This window comes from Pan paniscus, chromosome 4, assembly GCF_029289425.2.
Source record: "Pan paniscus chromosome 4, NHGRI_mPanPan1-v2.0_pri, whole genome shotgun sequence".
Lineage (NCBI taxonomy): Eukaryota > Metazoa > Chordata > Mammalia > Primates > Hominidae > Pan > Pan paniscus.
In genome coordinates this window covers 43,013,760-43,030,123 of record NC_073253.2, presented here as the reverse complement: position 1 = coordinate 43,030,123, position 16,364 = coordinate 43,013,760, and the positions used below count along the sequence as shown (strand labels likewise).

The 16,364-nt window shown below is 37.3% G+C and overlaps 1 protein-coding gene across 3 annotated transcripts in view; it reads right to left on the bottom strand.

Annotated features, from left to right (window-relative positions):
- Positions 1-16,364, bottom strand: part of MRPS27 (mitochondrial ribosomal protein S27) — a 100,594-nt gene that overhangs the window by 64,124 nt on the left and 20,106 nt on the right. For all 3 annotated transcript variants that reach the window (XM_003810486.4, XM_034959969.3, XM_008962839.4), the window contains 2 exons: positions 13,920-13,990; positions 11,817-11,875 (listed from right to left, as the gene is read on the bottom strand). In XM_003810486.4, coding sequence (XP_003810534.3) covers positions 11,817-11,875; positions 13,920-13,990 — 130 coding nt within the window. The remainder of the gene's footprint in view (positions 1-11,816; positions 11,876-13,919; positions 13,991-16,364) is intronic.

Sequence of the window (16,364 nt, the reverse complement as noted above, 5' to 3'; positions counted from 1 at the left end):
AGCTTAGAAAGAAATGTGTATGTACAAAAAAAAAAGGCAAAAGAAAAACTCACCCTCTTGCTGCCTTCTAAATCTGCTTCCAATTCAATACTTCTATCATGTACAAGCCACTTTCCCACTGAGGTTCAATTTTCAGTTCATTTTTGACTCTCCTTGTTTTCTGTCTCTACATTCAACCTGCCATTAATCCTGCTGATCCAATTTTTCCCCTCCTATGTACATTTCTCTCTTTATTTCCACTGTCTACTACCACAGGACAGGTCTTTTTTCTCTATATGCATAGACAATTTCCTTATAACATTTACCAATTTTAATAAAAAATTTACCCTGTTATTAATCTTTCTGAAATACTTTTATTATGATATATACTTCTTAAGAATCTGCAGATGACTATCTTGAGGATCTTTTAAAAAATATTTTTTCAGGCTAGGTGTGGTGGCTCATGCCTATAATCCCAGCACCTTGGGAGGCTGAGGCAGGTGGATTGCTTGAGTCCAGGAGTTCAAGACCAGCCTGGGCAACATTGTGAGACCCCATCTCTAAAAAAAAACAAAAAACAAAAAAAACAAAAAGGCCAGGCATGGTGGCATACGCCTAAAGTCCTAGCTACCTGGGAGGCTGAGGTAGGACAATTGCCTGAGCCTGGGAAGTTGAGGGTACAGTGAGCTAAGATCCTGCCACTGCATGCCAGCCTGGGCAACAGAGTGAGACCCTGTCTTTAAATTAAAAAAAAAAAAAAAATTTGGTTAATTTCCTTCTGTGTGTGTGTGTGTGTGTGTGTGAGATATGGAAAAAGAGAAGGGGGGACGGAAGGGAAGGGAAGAAATGAAAAATATGTATTTTTTGAATAAGTAATATACACCCATGATATAAAATTCAAAAGTTACAAGAGACAATTCAATGAGAAGTCATCCAGGTTTCTTCCCTAAAAGAAACCAATGTTACCAGTTTTTGTGTGTATCATTCCAGAGATATTTTATGTACACACATACATATATACACATAAGCATCAAAGCACATGTATACATATTACACATAAACCACAGTGGCTACATCACACACTAAGTCCTACTCTTGTTTTTTTCACTTAATACATTTCACAATTTATTCAATAGGAAATACAAATAAAGCTTCCTCATTCTTTTCAATCACTGCACAGTGTTCCACTGTACAGCTGTAGAATAATTAAACAGGCTTCTATTGATGGACGTAATCTTTTACTTTTTGCAATGGACATTTTTGGCATGAATATGAGTGTATCAGGAGGTTAAATTCCTAGAGGTGGAATTATTGGGCCAGAGGGTATTGTACTTATAATTTTGACAGATGCTGCCAAAGTTCTATCTGTACAAGTTGTACCAATTTATATATCCACTAGCAATGTATGATAATGACAGATTTTGAACCCTCCCTTCTCTCCTGCCAACATTCTATTCCCTCTCTAATCTGCCTTCCTTATTTCTCATTATTCCCCAACAAACCCTGATCTCTCTGGTTAAGGCAGTTTCCATAAAGCTAGTTCTCACTTCCTCCTTCTAACTCCAGCTGTACGATTTGTTCCATCTTTAACACTTGCTCCTGTTTCCTCTACTCATCTAACCTTCAAGGCTATCTTAAGTTCTACCTCTTTTATAAATGTTTGCTGATAACAACATCAATCCTTCTTCTAGCCTGCTCCAAACATGTTTTCTCTAAAACTTACATTTTGTTACATAAATTCAGTAAATTTATCTACTTATCATATCCTGGATTTGTGTTGATTTTGAATTGTTTCACGTATCTAATGATCTTCAACCATCTAATAATCTTTTTTTGGGAGGGGGACAGGGTCTTGCTCTAGTACTCAGGCTGGAGTGCAGTGGCTCGATCATAGCTCATTGTAGCCTTGAACTTCTGGAATCAGCCTCCTAAGTAGTTAGGACAACAAGGCCCAGCCTTAGCTTCCTGAGTTGCTAGGACTATAGGCACACACCACCATGACCAGCTAATCTTTAAAAACATTTTTGTAGAAATGGAGTCTCACTATGTTGCTCAGGCTGATCTCAAACTCCTGACTTCAAGGGATCTTTCCACCTCAGTCAACCAAAGTGTTGAGATTACAGGCATGAGCCACTGCACCTAGTTGTAATATTTTTTTATTGTTGGGATTATATAATATCCTTCCTTTGAATATACCACAGTTTTAGTGCATTAAAAAATACTCTCAAAGCCTCTACTGGCTTTAAAATTTCCCTTATAAACAGAGCTGAAAATCATTTGTCTTACAGACACGAATCCGTCCTCATTTATTTCCATCTCAAATCCTGTTAGGGCAGTTTAAATTTTCCCGCAATGGAAAAAGAATGACTTTTGCAAAATCAGTCTCTTCCCTCATATTCCTTATAATCTTCTTTGTTAGTTCCTAAATATATACTATACATTCAATACGTATTTATTGAATTGATATTGTTCCTAATGTCTCTATATTAATAATGCATGTGCGTGTGTGTATATACCTAAATATGTATGTGTGTATACACACACACATATACAAGAGGTGATTCTAAAATTGATACGGAATGGAAAGGACCGACACTAGCCAAAATAATTTTGAAAAAGAACATGCAAAAGTTGAAAAGCTTACACTACCTAATTTTAAGACTTATTTAAAAACTACAGTCATCAAGACAGAGTAGTATTGGCATTAAAATAGATAATAGAACAGAGATCAATGGAACAAAGAAGTCCAGAAATAGACTCACACAAATATAAACTAATTATCAACAAAGGTACAAAGGCAATTTAAAAATAGCCTTTTCAAGAAGTGGTGCTGACACAATTAGGCATTCTTATGCCAAAAAATTAGCTTTGATCTTTACCTTATAACACACACACACAAAAAAATTCAAAATCATAAATCTGTAGGGAAAGAAAGTATTTTGCTCAACCATTTTTAAAATTAACATGGGATATAAAAAATCTTTTAAACAAATATAAAAAATAAATGCAGTCTTTTTATGCCCACTGAACAGACCTTTCCTGTCAGCTGCTGTTAGCTGAGCTGTCCTCTTACCTCTCTTTTCTGTGTCACAGAACCTTTGCTGCTACTGCTGGGAAATAGTATGGCTTTTCACCTCAGCAAGCACTGGGTGATGGTGAGACCAAAATAAAGCCGATCATGGACCTAATTATAAAACCTAAAACTACAAAACTTCTAAAACAAAATCTAGAAGAAGAATCAGTGTGGTGCTGGGTTAAGCGGATTCCTTAGATCTGGGGTCCCCAACCCCCAGGCTGTGGATTGGTACCAGCCTGTTAGGAACTGGGCGGCACAGTAGGAGGTGAGAGGTGGGTGGGTGAGCATTACCGCCTGAGCTCCACCTCCTGTCAGATCAGTGGTGGTATTAGATTCTCAAAGGAGCAGGAATCCTCCCTTTGCAAGGGATCTAGGTTGCACGCTCCTTCTGAGAATCTAACTAATGCCTGATGATCTGAGATGGAACAGTTTCATCCCCAAACCATCCCCAACACCAACCCCCAGCTGTGGAAAAACTGTTTTCCACAAAACCAGTCCCTGATGCCAAAAAGGTTGGTGACCCCTACCTTAGAGAACACCAAAAGCACAATCCATTAAAAAAAAAAAAAGTTGATAAATTGGACTTACATAAAAAATAAAAACAGGTTGGGTATGGTGGCTCATGCCTGTAATCCCAGCACTTTGGGAGGCCGAGGTAGGCGGATCACCTGAGGTCAGGAGTTCAAGACCAGCCTTGCCAACATGGTGAAACCCTATCTCCACAAAAACACAAAAATTAGCCAGGCGTGGTGGCAAGTGCCTGTAATCCCAGCTACTTGGGAGGCTGAGGCAGGAGAATTGCTTGAACTTGGGAGGTGGAGGCTGCAGTGAGCCAAGATCATGCTACTGCACTCCAGCCTGCATGACAGAGACTCCATCTCAATAAAAAACAAACAAACAAACAAAATTGACAAAAGATTCGAACACTTTACCAAAGGAAATATCATTACTCATTGGGCAAATAATTAAAGCCACAATAAGATACCACTAAACACATGTTGGTATGGCTAAATGTGTTGGCACAAATGTGGAGGAAGCGGAACTGCTGTTGGGACTATAAATGGTATAATCACTTCAGAAAACAATTTGGTAGTTTCTTAAAAAGTTAAACATTTACTTACCATATGCTCCAATCATTCTACCCCTAGCTATTTATCCCACAGAAATGAAAGCACGCATCTATACAAAGACTTGTGCATGGATGTCTGCAGCAGCACATACTCCTAGGGACTCAGGACTGGAGCCTGCAGAGGTACATAGTTAGCACACCAGAGGAATAAAATGGAATAACCATCTAAGGTATGAGATCATTCTGGGAAAGCTAGATGGAATGCTTAAGCCAAAGCCAAAAAAATACCTTGAAGGTTCACTCTTCCTATCATGAGGCTCCAGATGAAATAATAAGACCAGTGGGAAGAGAAGTAGAGTCTGAAGCAGTGGAGGGCAAAAATTCTTTTTTTTTTTTTTTTTTTTTTGAGATGGAGTCTTGCTCTGTCACCCAGGCTGGAGTGCAATGGCATGATCTCGGCTCACTGCAAGCTCCGCCTCCTGGGTTCATGCCATTCTCCCGCCTTAGCCTCCCATGTAGCTGGGTCTACAGGCGCCCACCACCATGCCCAGCTAATTTTGTTTTTGTATTTTTAGCAAAGACGGGGTTTCACTGTGTTAGCAAGGATGGTCTCGATCTCCTGACCTCGTGATCTGCCCGCCTCGGCTCCCAAAGTGCTGGGATTACAGGCGTGAGCCACTGCGCCCGGCCATGGAGGCCAAGAATTCTAATCCTTATCACAAAGCTCCCATGATCTCTGGCAATGCATGCACTATGACCAACGATCTGCTATTTTCCAGTACAGAGCTATTAACAATAATAAGCAATCTCCCAGGCCTGTGGTAAGGATCAGCAAATAAGAACTAAATAAAGAACTAGGCAATATTAAAGTATAGAAGTGCTACTAAAAAATGCTCTCAGACTCATTTCTCTCCCCTTGGGTTCTTACTCTTTTCTTAATAATGTTCACGCATAATGCGACCTGGCAATATGCTAACAGAAAAATTTAAGATTACCTTTTATTGCTGTGAAACACAAAGTCTCTACGCCCTCAAAGGAAAATTACTGCCGCGTAAACGAATGCATGCTGTTCCCTCTTAATAATCCCTCTTAATAAACTCCCATCTTCCCCTTTTCCTACAGGCAGAAATGGATTTTTACAACATAGGCCTGGGGTGGTGCTATAGCCTTCCAAGGAACCATTGGGTATTTTTGCTTCATGAAAAATGAAGCTATTTTGGTCCTTCCTTTTTAGGCTGGCTGCCAACCCAGGACCTGGAGACATGCAGGCTGCCATCTGCCTTGGCCCAGCTGTTCCTGACCTGCTATCCATCTCCAACCAGGGATACCTGGTATCTGCCAGGTTGGCTAAGCAAATAGTGAAAGATACTTGAGACCCACGTACAGCATGGATGAATGTGTTGGCAGTACACAGTTGCCACGCAATCTGAACTTCCTTTCTTACTGGGTGGCATGCCACTCTCCATAGCAACACTGAGAGCTGTATTCTGAGAAAAACTCATCTTCCACTGAGCTTTGCAACAGTCTTTTCTTATTGTATAACAATTCAGCATTCCCTACATGTTTGCTAAAAACCAAAAGGCTGCTTTAAAAGAATGCTATATTCTTTTTTTTTTTTTTTGAGATAGGGGTCTCACTCTGTCACCTACGCTGGAGTACAGTGGTGTGATCTCGGTTCACTGCGGCCTCGACCTCCCAAGCTCAGGTGATCTTCCCACCTCAGTCTCCCAGGTAGTTGGGACTACAGGTGTGCGCCACCACACCCGGCTAATTTTTTGTATCTTTTTATAGAGATAAGGTTTGTTATGTTGCCCAGGCTGGTATTAAACCCCTGTGCTCAAGCAATCCGTCTGCCCCAAGTGCTGGGATTACAGGCATGAGCTGCTGTGCCTGGCCTAAAAAAAAATTTACATCCTTAATATAAGGAGTATATGTTATATATGTTAGAAATTTCTATGACTTATCCTTCAGGAATGACTGTTATGTTGCAGATCAAATTATCAGTTCTGATTATTGACACCCGGATAGTAGAAGGAGCAAGTTTAATTTCATACATCTCTAAACTACCATGGTCCCAACATGATTCGAAGGCCCATGTAAGCCTTTAAAAATGCAATTTGCAAATATCCTCAGTGAAGATGAGGACACTAAGTGGAAAGAGGAAATTTTTATGGCTTGAGTTTGCATTTTAGCAATGCAGTAATCAAATACTAACACAAGAATGGTTAAAGCTTGTCATAACCATGAAAATAATGGTTTTTGCCAATGGCACAATTTTACCAGTAACATGCTGTTTTATCTCCTGAAAATGGAGACATAGAGCCCGCCCCAAGGTTCACTTGTCTGCATTTGGGCAGTATACATTGGGCATGTGGACTTGGAGGTTATGGGGGGAAAGCTCAGAGCTACAGACTAGGTGGCCCAGGAAAGATGCTCTCTACAAGATGAAAAAGGAAAAAGTTCCCATTGTATAAAACTCTACATACACTCACCATAACTGACTCCAGGCAGACAGATCCCTTTTAAAAGGGGATCTCTTATAGAGGAACAGCTAAGCCTGGTCTCTCTGGAATTTCTTCTGCCTTAGTTTCCTATAAAGAAATTGTAGCCCCATCTGCGATCCTTAACAATAAACCTTGCACTGAGACAGCACTGCATTGTTTTTATAGCATTGCCCCACTGCTCACATCTGATCCTTGTGGTTTCTCTCTCAGGACAGGCAGTGGCTTATACTTAAGTCTCTATGTTGGGTGTGCTCAGCCAATCTCTATGTTTTAGTCTCTGCATCAGTAAAATAAAGATGCAAATCTAATTCTTAGGAATGCTCTAAGTTTATAGTAAAGCAAAGGTAGGAACCCTTTTCTCTTCCAAATATTAACGAGAGGGCATGTGGATAGGAAGTAGAAATTAATCCTTTGCCCAGAAAAAGAAAGTATTTTGCCTGTTTTTAAAATTAACATGGGATATAAAAATTCTTTTAAACAAATATAAAAAATAAATGCAGTCTTTTTATGCCCACTGAACAGACATTTCCTGTCAGCAGCTGTTAGCTGAGCTGTTCTCTTACCTCTCTTTTCTGCGTCACAGAACCTTTGCTGCTACCGCTGGGAAAGAGCATGACTTCTTACCTCACCAAGGACTGGGTGATGGTGATATCAAAATAAAGCGGAAATGTTCCTGTCTAGCACCCTGCCAGCGCTGGTCTCCTGACAGGTAGCATCTCAGGGCCTGTCCAAATCTTCTCACTCCTCACCACACCTTTTTTCTGGTGCTGTAGGGAAACTTGGGAGACTGGCTGTATCTAAATTTTCATTGTGAAGACAGAAAACCCATCAATTATATGCTTGTCTTACTTGGTAAGGTCTAAACTAAGAAAGTCTTCTTCGTAAGAAGAGAAAACAAAGACCCAGAGTATTTAAAACCCAAAAAACCTAAGGGAAGAAATAAAAATAAGTCTAAGCAAAAGAACCTATTTTTCAAACAAGATCTCACAGCAGGGTTCCTAACAATTTTTTGTCTTGAACCCTCTGGCAGTCTGATGAAGGCTTCTCAGAATTAGTTTCTTACAACAGAAACCCATTATATTGAAATACAATTATCAAGATATTAAGAAATCTTTAGGATATGGTAACATATGTGCTGCTTTATTAATGCATGAAATAACACTAGCTAGTGGTAGGTTTAATTACTAACATAATTTCTAAGCAGTGATGATATCTGTAACAAATGTGATATGAAAAAAATCAATGATTTTTATTGGCAAGAAAGACACAGATGCTGTTAATATTATAGTCATCTGCTGCCTACATTCATAAATGAAAGAAATGCTAAATATTATTGAGGTTAGTGAAAATAAAAATATAATTTTATTCTTATACAAGTTCACAGTCCTCTCTGAATTTTCTCTGTAGACACCGATAAGGCAGCTGGAGGCACAGTTTCTCTGGCAGAAACAGAAGCAAAAGCAAATGGCCTGTGGCAGCATGGTCTGGCCTCTCTCCAGACCTATTCTTCCCCCAAGCCACGCCCTAGAGGGCCTATAAGAAACTAGCTCCAGGGCTTCTCAGAAGACAGCTTGAAAACCACTCATAAAGAGGTTTACCATTTAGCCTGCTAGTAATATCTGTGCAAGAGCACACCTATGCCTATCTTCCCAACCTCCCAGCTTAAACTATACATATCGTATAAAGTCCCTGGCTCAAATCCTTATTTCATTTTACTGTATTTATTTTTTATTATCTTATTTAAGTTTTCTTTATTTTTCACAGCCCAACAGTATGCCTTGTTTCCTTATTTTGTTTATTTTACTTTGTTTTAACCTTGTTGCTATTTTAATCACTTTTACTCTTGGTTTTTGGTTTATTTTCCTTTTATATGGGTATTACGTTTTTTTTTTTTTTTGGCCAATGAATATAGTTGCTGGTATTGCCTTAATCATTTTTAGTTCACATTATTCTTTGGTTAGAGCTTCACCCTTTCCATGGTGTTTTCATTTTTTATTTATAAATAGAAGGCAAAAGTTGATCATAGGATTGCCAGCTCCCAGAGAATAGACCACGGCCCAAATAAAAGTACTTAGAAATTTGTTCTCCTGCCTGCTGTCTGAATAGCAGCCTTTCTATCTCTCCTTAAAAGATCCCTTTAATGTTGAAGTCCCTAAACATTTAAGCCTATGTACTTTCAGAGATTCAAAACTTGAAATCTTCTGCTGGGATGATAGGGTGATAATAAGCTGGCAGGTACCAGCAGCACCCTGAGCTGCTGGAACTTGGAACTGTTTACTTGTGTGCCTGATGCAATGGCAGAAGCTCAATCAGCTCTTCACTGATCATTCAAGGTTTCTAAACTTCTTTGGCTCTAGACTTTACATAATAATTGCAGAAATTTGATCACTAGAAGAGGAGAAGATGTGGCAGCTACACTCCTGCTAGCAGAGCCTGGTGTTCACAGGTTATGTCAGAGAAAGAGGTGAACCAATGCCAAAGTTCTCCTGTGGGCTTCACTGTTAAAGACGGTACTGCTTAAGGACTGAGAAATCCTAACCCCAGGCCTGCAAGCTGTGAGTTGTATAAAATTAAGAAGTTCCTTTTTCATTTCCTCACCTTAGACCTGGAATTGTAAGTTTGCTCCGAGATGTCTAAAGTCATCCCATGAGGAGATGTTAGGCATCATAATGATTGAAGGCCTAACTGGTAGAAATATTACACAGCAGTAAGTCCTTGGTGTCTTCAGGATTAACATCCCTGATTTTGATTACTTGAGATAAACCCCAAGAGTTTATAACTTGTAATTTTTAATTTTGCTAAGGCATAAGTATGTTCTGTATATTCTCTAAGGGTGGAAAGCAAGAGTGAGGCACTTAGCTAACGAGAGAACCCAGCCAATCTCCACTGTTCCGACGCAGCTTTGTAGAGTTCTACCTAGTCTCATATATATACAAGCACATGAAGTCATAAAAACATTTCTGTCTTAAAAAAAAAAAAAGCTGATAAAAAGAGAGTCAATTTTCTTGGTAATGGAAGGGAGGAGAAAGAACTAAGATAAACGATAAATCATAGCTAAAGAACTAGTTTTGATTAAACCAAAAAATGGGATGTCCAATTAAACAGTGGCTCAGATTTATGATGGACAAGAGTCTTTTATTTGATCTATATGGAAATAGGACGTAGTGATCTTATGAAACTTTCAGTTATACCCCAGGCCACACAAAACTGAACATCATGTGAAGAATTAATCATAGAAGGTCTTAAAAACAGAATTTCAACTTTTCAGTAATACTTGGAGAATGTCTAACTTATTCAACATTAGATATCCAGCACCCAGGAAAGGGCCTGCGCACATAATAGGTGCTCGGTAAATACTTGTTGAAATGCTGAGTCACTGAAATCAATTTGATGCTACAGAAGTACTTCAGAATTTGGAACATACTTCTCCCAACACTATGGCACTGTATCTCACAGGATGAAATTCTAAAAAACAGTTTATATTTAGAAATTGAAACTATGTTCTGCATTTTGCTATAAATAAAAATATGAGAACTGGCCAGATGCCAGCCCAAATACACCCTTCATCACAGACAAAAAGTAACTACCAAAGCAGCCCTACAGTCCCAAAGAGCCACTAAAGGAAGGCAGGGCCACCTCTCATCAAGGGGTTCGTTTATCTTTATCCTAATGAAGTACAAGAGGGCACTCACAACTAAGATGACTTGCAACTAAGTTAGGACCTAAAATTTCAACTTAGGACATTGTTAAAGCCAATCTGAGATTTAAAATAAATGTTTTTTAAAGGTGTGGAATCTAGCCTACTTGAGGTTTACATTTAAATAGAAAATACCCAAAAAGTGGTAGCATCTACCCAATTCAGAAATTTAAAAAAAGCCTCATTATTATTTAGCAAAATCAGAGAAAAATGAATACATTTTCACTAAAATACAGTAAGCTTTAAAAAATGTATCTAGAAAAAAACTACTCCCCAAAAAACCCCCCAAAACAACAACAACAACAACAAAAATAAAAATGCATCTAGACAGAAATAACTAAAAATTCTCTTGATCAAAACAAGCAAGATCAAATGGGAAACTCTAATGCAATGCTTACTGGAAACATTTAAAATTTCAATCTGAGTCTATTTTTGGAACATAGGAACTGGAACAAATCACAAATCAGATTTTTAAAACTGAAATCGCAATAAGAATTTAGTTGTAAGGTACAATTCTGACAGATACTTGTTTGACTAGTTCTTTATTTAATGTGCATTAGGTTGTTTCAGTCTTTTGCTACCATAAATGATGTTGCACTGAACATACTTTTTGTACACATGGCTGAGTTTTGTGGGTAGTTCACAATGGAATTGTTAGCAGCTGTGAGAAAGAATGAAGTAAATGTGGTAATGTAGAAAAGGTTTTAAAACAGTGTTAACTGAAAATAGGTACATAACAGTTCACATCGGGTAAAATTCCACCTGTAAAAAAAAAAAAGGAGAGAAGAGATATACATACAGATTGAGTATCTCTAATTTGAAAAGTTCCAAAATCCACAATTTTTTGAGCACCAACATGATGTTCAAAGGAAATGCTCATTGAAGCATTGTGGATTTTCGAATTAGAGGTACTCAAACAGTAAGTATAATGCAAATATTCAAAAATCTAAAAAAATCCAAAATCTGAAACACTTCTGGTTTCAAGCATCTTAGATAAGAGATACTCAACTTGTGTGTGTGTGTGTATAAATTTTCACCTATCAGATTGGCAAAAAAATGCAAACATGTGAAAATACCTAACTATTGGCCAAGCTGTAAAAATACATGTCTCTCATACCTTGCTAGTGGGAATGTAAAAACTTCAACAGAAAGCAATTTGTCAATAGCGATTAAAACTATAAATATATATACTCATGAAAATTAGGTGAAAAATTACATATGTACAAGGTTATCAATTATAACATTGTATACAATACAAAAAAGAGAACAACCTAGAGGTCCATAAAAAGGGAACTGGTTTAAATAATAAACTCACAGTATGGAATAAAATGCAGTTGTAAAAAATCAGAAACTCTCTCTATACTCATATGAAAAGATCTTTAAAATATAAACTTAGAAGGTGTCAAAATTATACATAACATATACCAACTTTTATGTAAAAAAGGGGTGTGAAATCACAGAGTATATAGCCAAATCAAATGGAAAACTTACTTGTAAAGGTAATACTCTGCATGATCTATCTCTTCCCGAGAGGAAATGTTGTCTATAAGCTAAAAGACAGAAAAAGAAACCTTTGGTTGAATATAAATTATGTCATATATTTGGCCTAGGGCCTAGATCACACATTGACCTTAGAAAACACAGGACACCCATTTTATTGGAACGATGGTGATGCTTAGTGGAACAATGTTCACGTGGTATGGCTCCATCCTTGAAACCCCTTTATGCTAATGCAAACAAAGAATATACAACGGCTTCTCTTTTTCTATGTGTAGAATAACCTTGATCAGAAAACGGATTGAAAGCCAAACATGAACCTTGCTCAGAACAAGGAGAGTGTTCCACTGATTATAACTAGTTACCTATTTTTTCCTTTATCTTTAAACCCTGATATTATTTTCTTTATGTTCCAAACATGGGAACATATGGCTGAAAAAATGAAGACTCTGATGGCTAAAAAACTATTGCCCAGAACATAAACATCTAAATTTAGAGAACTCAGTCTTGCAACCATTTTTCCTACTTTGATTTAGCTCTGCTATGCAACAGTAAACCTATGATTCCTTTACCAACAAACTCTCCCTTCAAACCATAAAATCTCTGAGTATGCTCATTAACTATGGTCCAAATAAACAAATAAAAAGGATTATTCCAAACACAGATTCTATTCTAAAATAGAGACTCAGAGGCAAAAAAAGAAGAAAAAAAGCGTAGAAGACAATGCATGTTGTGAATATAATGAAAACCTCATAAAAGAAAGAGAGGAGAGTAAAAAGAGGGAGACTTTCTAAAAATGCCTAGCACTTCTGGACTTGACTTAGAAATCCATTAAGGGCATATAAAATGTGGTTCAAACACAGAACCTGAGCTTGAGAAACAGCTCTGATTGTTTGCTGTATGGCATAAACAGATGGCATAGCCCCTCTGGGACTTGGTTGCTCCATCTGCATAAATAGGATAAAGGCACTGGCCTCGAAGAGTATAAGGCACCAATGAGAAAATGTACATAAAAACTGTAAACCTTGAAGTACTACCTAAATAAATACCAGGTATTATGGCATACAGAAGTTTTACCCATCATGTAAGGGACAAAAAATGGCCTTTCCGTTCTCCTCCAATATGCCAATTATGAGTCTATTAAATGTAACTTACGAACAGTAAAATTATTTCTCAACTAAAAGGCAGAAAGAAAGGACCAGGATTCAAAAGAAAGGTAATTTCTTTCCTCTCTCTCTTCCATATTTAACAATATTTTAAATTTTATGGTGCCATTAATTTCTGTAAAAAGTTTTCACAGCTAAAATCTCATTTTAGCATCCCATTATTCCCTGGGAGGAAGATGCAACTGTACCCATGCTGAAAATGAGAAAATTGAGAGGGATCTCATTGCCCAATGTCATAAAGTGAATTCATGTTAAAGACAAGCCCAGATATATTTGAAGCAGGCAACACAAGAGAACCTAGATATCTGGGTTTGGATCTCAGTTTTTCCACGCTTACAAGCTGTGTGAACTTGGGAAAGTTATTAAACTATGTCTTACATAGACTGCTTATTGCATAGGGAGCAGTGAGAATTAAAAAAATAATGTATGTTAAGGAACTAATACATTCAAAACTGGCATAGAAGGTGCTCAGTAATGGCTACTATTCCTGATTCCTAACCTAACATTATTCTTCCACCCATCACTCTGCTGCAGTTTAACTTTAACATTAATATCCATTCTTTTACAGACTTTCTTGGCTACCAAAAACACTTCCAATACTAACGGGTAAATATCATTACTTTGAAGGATGTATCAACTTAAAAAAACTGATGGTATCATACAGCAGAATGTCATATCCTGGAAAAAATAAATCAGATACACAAAACTGATTACTGATATCAGAATCTGGTAAATGTATTAACTTTTATTTCAGCCAAAGAAATTTGCTATTACAGTATAAAATATCTATTAGTAACTATAAAAACTTACCATACTCTCAAAAATATTTCCTATGCAAACTATTTTTTATTTAAACAGCCTCATCTACATGAAGGGCCTTTCTGGCTTTCTTCCTTGTTCTTGGAAAATATATATGTTAAAATTTTCTTACCCGTGATATTGTTAAAGAACTAACAGGCAACTTTCTCTCAAATGTTTTATCCATTAAAGATGCAAGATCAGCTGTGAAGACAAAAAAAGAAAAAAAACCTTGTTAAAGATACATATTTTTTTACAATTCTTGCCAGATGGCTGCCAACATGAAGTATTAAAAGAGACGTTCTTTCTTGCTTTTTAGAAATTATTTTTATATAAATTAAAGAGGAAAAAAGAATATTCTTTAAAACATTTTAAAAATGATTTAATTGGGTTGAGAATTATTTAAAAAAAAACTTTTTAGCATGTATTTAGCTTTTAAAAAAATGGATCAATTTGAAAACCTAGGAGATGCTATTCTGGACATCGGCCTTCAGAAAGAATTTATGACTACGTCCTCAAAAGCAATTGCAACAAAAACAAAAATTGACAAGTGGGACCCTAATTAAACTAAAAACCATCAACAGGGTAAACAGACAATCTACAGAATGGGAGAAAATATTCACAAACTACGCATCCGACAAAGGTCTAACACCCAAAATCTGTACGGAACTTAAACAATTCAACAAGCAAAAACCAAATATCCCCATTAAAAAATGAGCAAAAGACATGAACAGATACTTCTCAAAAGACATACAAGCAGTCAACCAACATAGGAAAAAAATGCTCAACATCACTAACCATCAGAGAAATGCAAATAAAAACCACAATGAGATACCATCTCACACCAGTCAGAATGGCTATTATTAAAAAGTCAAAAAATAACAGATGCTGGCAAGGCTGCAGAGATAACGAAATGCTTATACACTGTTGGTAAGAATGTAAATTAATTCAGCCACTGTGGAAAGCAGTTTGGAGCTCTCTCAAATAACTTAAAACAGAGCTACCATTTGATTCAGCAATCCCATTATTAGGTACATACCGAAAATAAAATAAAACATTCTACCAAAAAGACATATGTACTCGATGTTCACCGCAGCACTACTCACCATAGCAAAGACATGGAATCAACCTAACAATGGTGAATTGGATACAGAAAATATGGTACATATACACCATGAAATACTATACAGCCATAAAAAAAAAAAATGAAACCATGTCCTTTGCAGCAACATGGATGCAGCTGGAGGCCATTATCCTAAGTAAATTAACGCAGGAACAGAAAACCAAATACCACATGTTCTCATTTACAAGTGGGTGGTAAGCACTGGGTATACACGGACATAAATATGGGAACAGCAGACACTGGGGACTCCTAGAGGCAGGAGAGAGGGAAGGGGGCAAGGGCTGACAAACTACCTATGCTTAGTACCTGGATGATGGAATCACTTATACCCCAAACCTCAGTGCCATGCAATATACCCATGTAACAAACCTGCACATGTACTCCCTGAATCTAAAATGAAAGTGGAAATAAAGAAGTCCAATATAATTAGCTCATGAAAGAAAAAAATAAAAGAAAAAAAAAAAAGACCTGGGATGGGGAGGGGCGGGGAAAGGATCAATAAAATATTTCTGGAAGGAGACACAAGCAAGTGTATTTCCTGATAGGTTCCCCCCAAAAAAAGAAATTAGATGATGGGAGATCCAGGGAAGAAGACTCTTCATTGCTTACGCATTTATTCCTTTTGTATTTTGAAATATATTAGCTATATATCAGGTTATAGGTGTATATTAGCTATTCAAAACATTTAAAAATTGAAATTTATCAAGTGACTTTTATACCTACCCTGAACAAATCAGAGCAGCACTCTGGTTATCCTTAATGATTTTTGGCCTGAATGATTCCTATTTTGGTTCCTTTTAGCAGAACATCCATAGGAATACTTGGTATTTCTGAGATCACACTTTTATCTCAGAGTCTGAAAATATCTGAAATCCTAGGCAGCATACTCTCTAAAATGTTTACTTCACATCTTGTCATTGCTTTTCAAATTTACAATATCCTTTTTCCCCTTCTCCTCACTCTCAGCTCATGATTTTGTGTCTCATTTCACTAAGAAAACAGAAGCAATCCAAAGAGAACTTTATCCTTCTAGCATCAGGTCTACCAGGTTACTAGCATCTGTGCCCATATTCTGTGTCCTCCATTCTGTTACAAAGGTTGAATGGTGTTAAACAAAAAAGCCCTCCCTTGCCCTCGTATTTCCTACCATTATGGCTCCTTTTCTCTGCTCCTCTTAACAGCAAGACTGCTAAAAAGAGTCATCTTAGATACAGCTGTTACTACCTCCTGAGCTCCCAGTCTTCAACACATTGAACTGACACCAATAACCACTGCCACATTGTTAAAATCCAGTGGTTAATTTTCTGATCTCATCTTACTTGACTTCTATCATTTGATACAGTTGACCATTCTATCCTTCACAAAATATTCTCTTTTTTCTCTCCTTCTTGTGTTCCTTTGCAGGATCTCCTCTTCTTGACTTCTAAACATTGGAGTGCCTCTAGGACTCAGTAG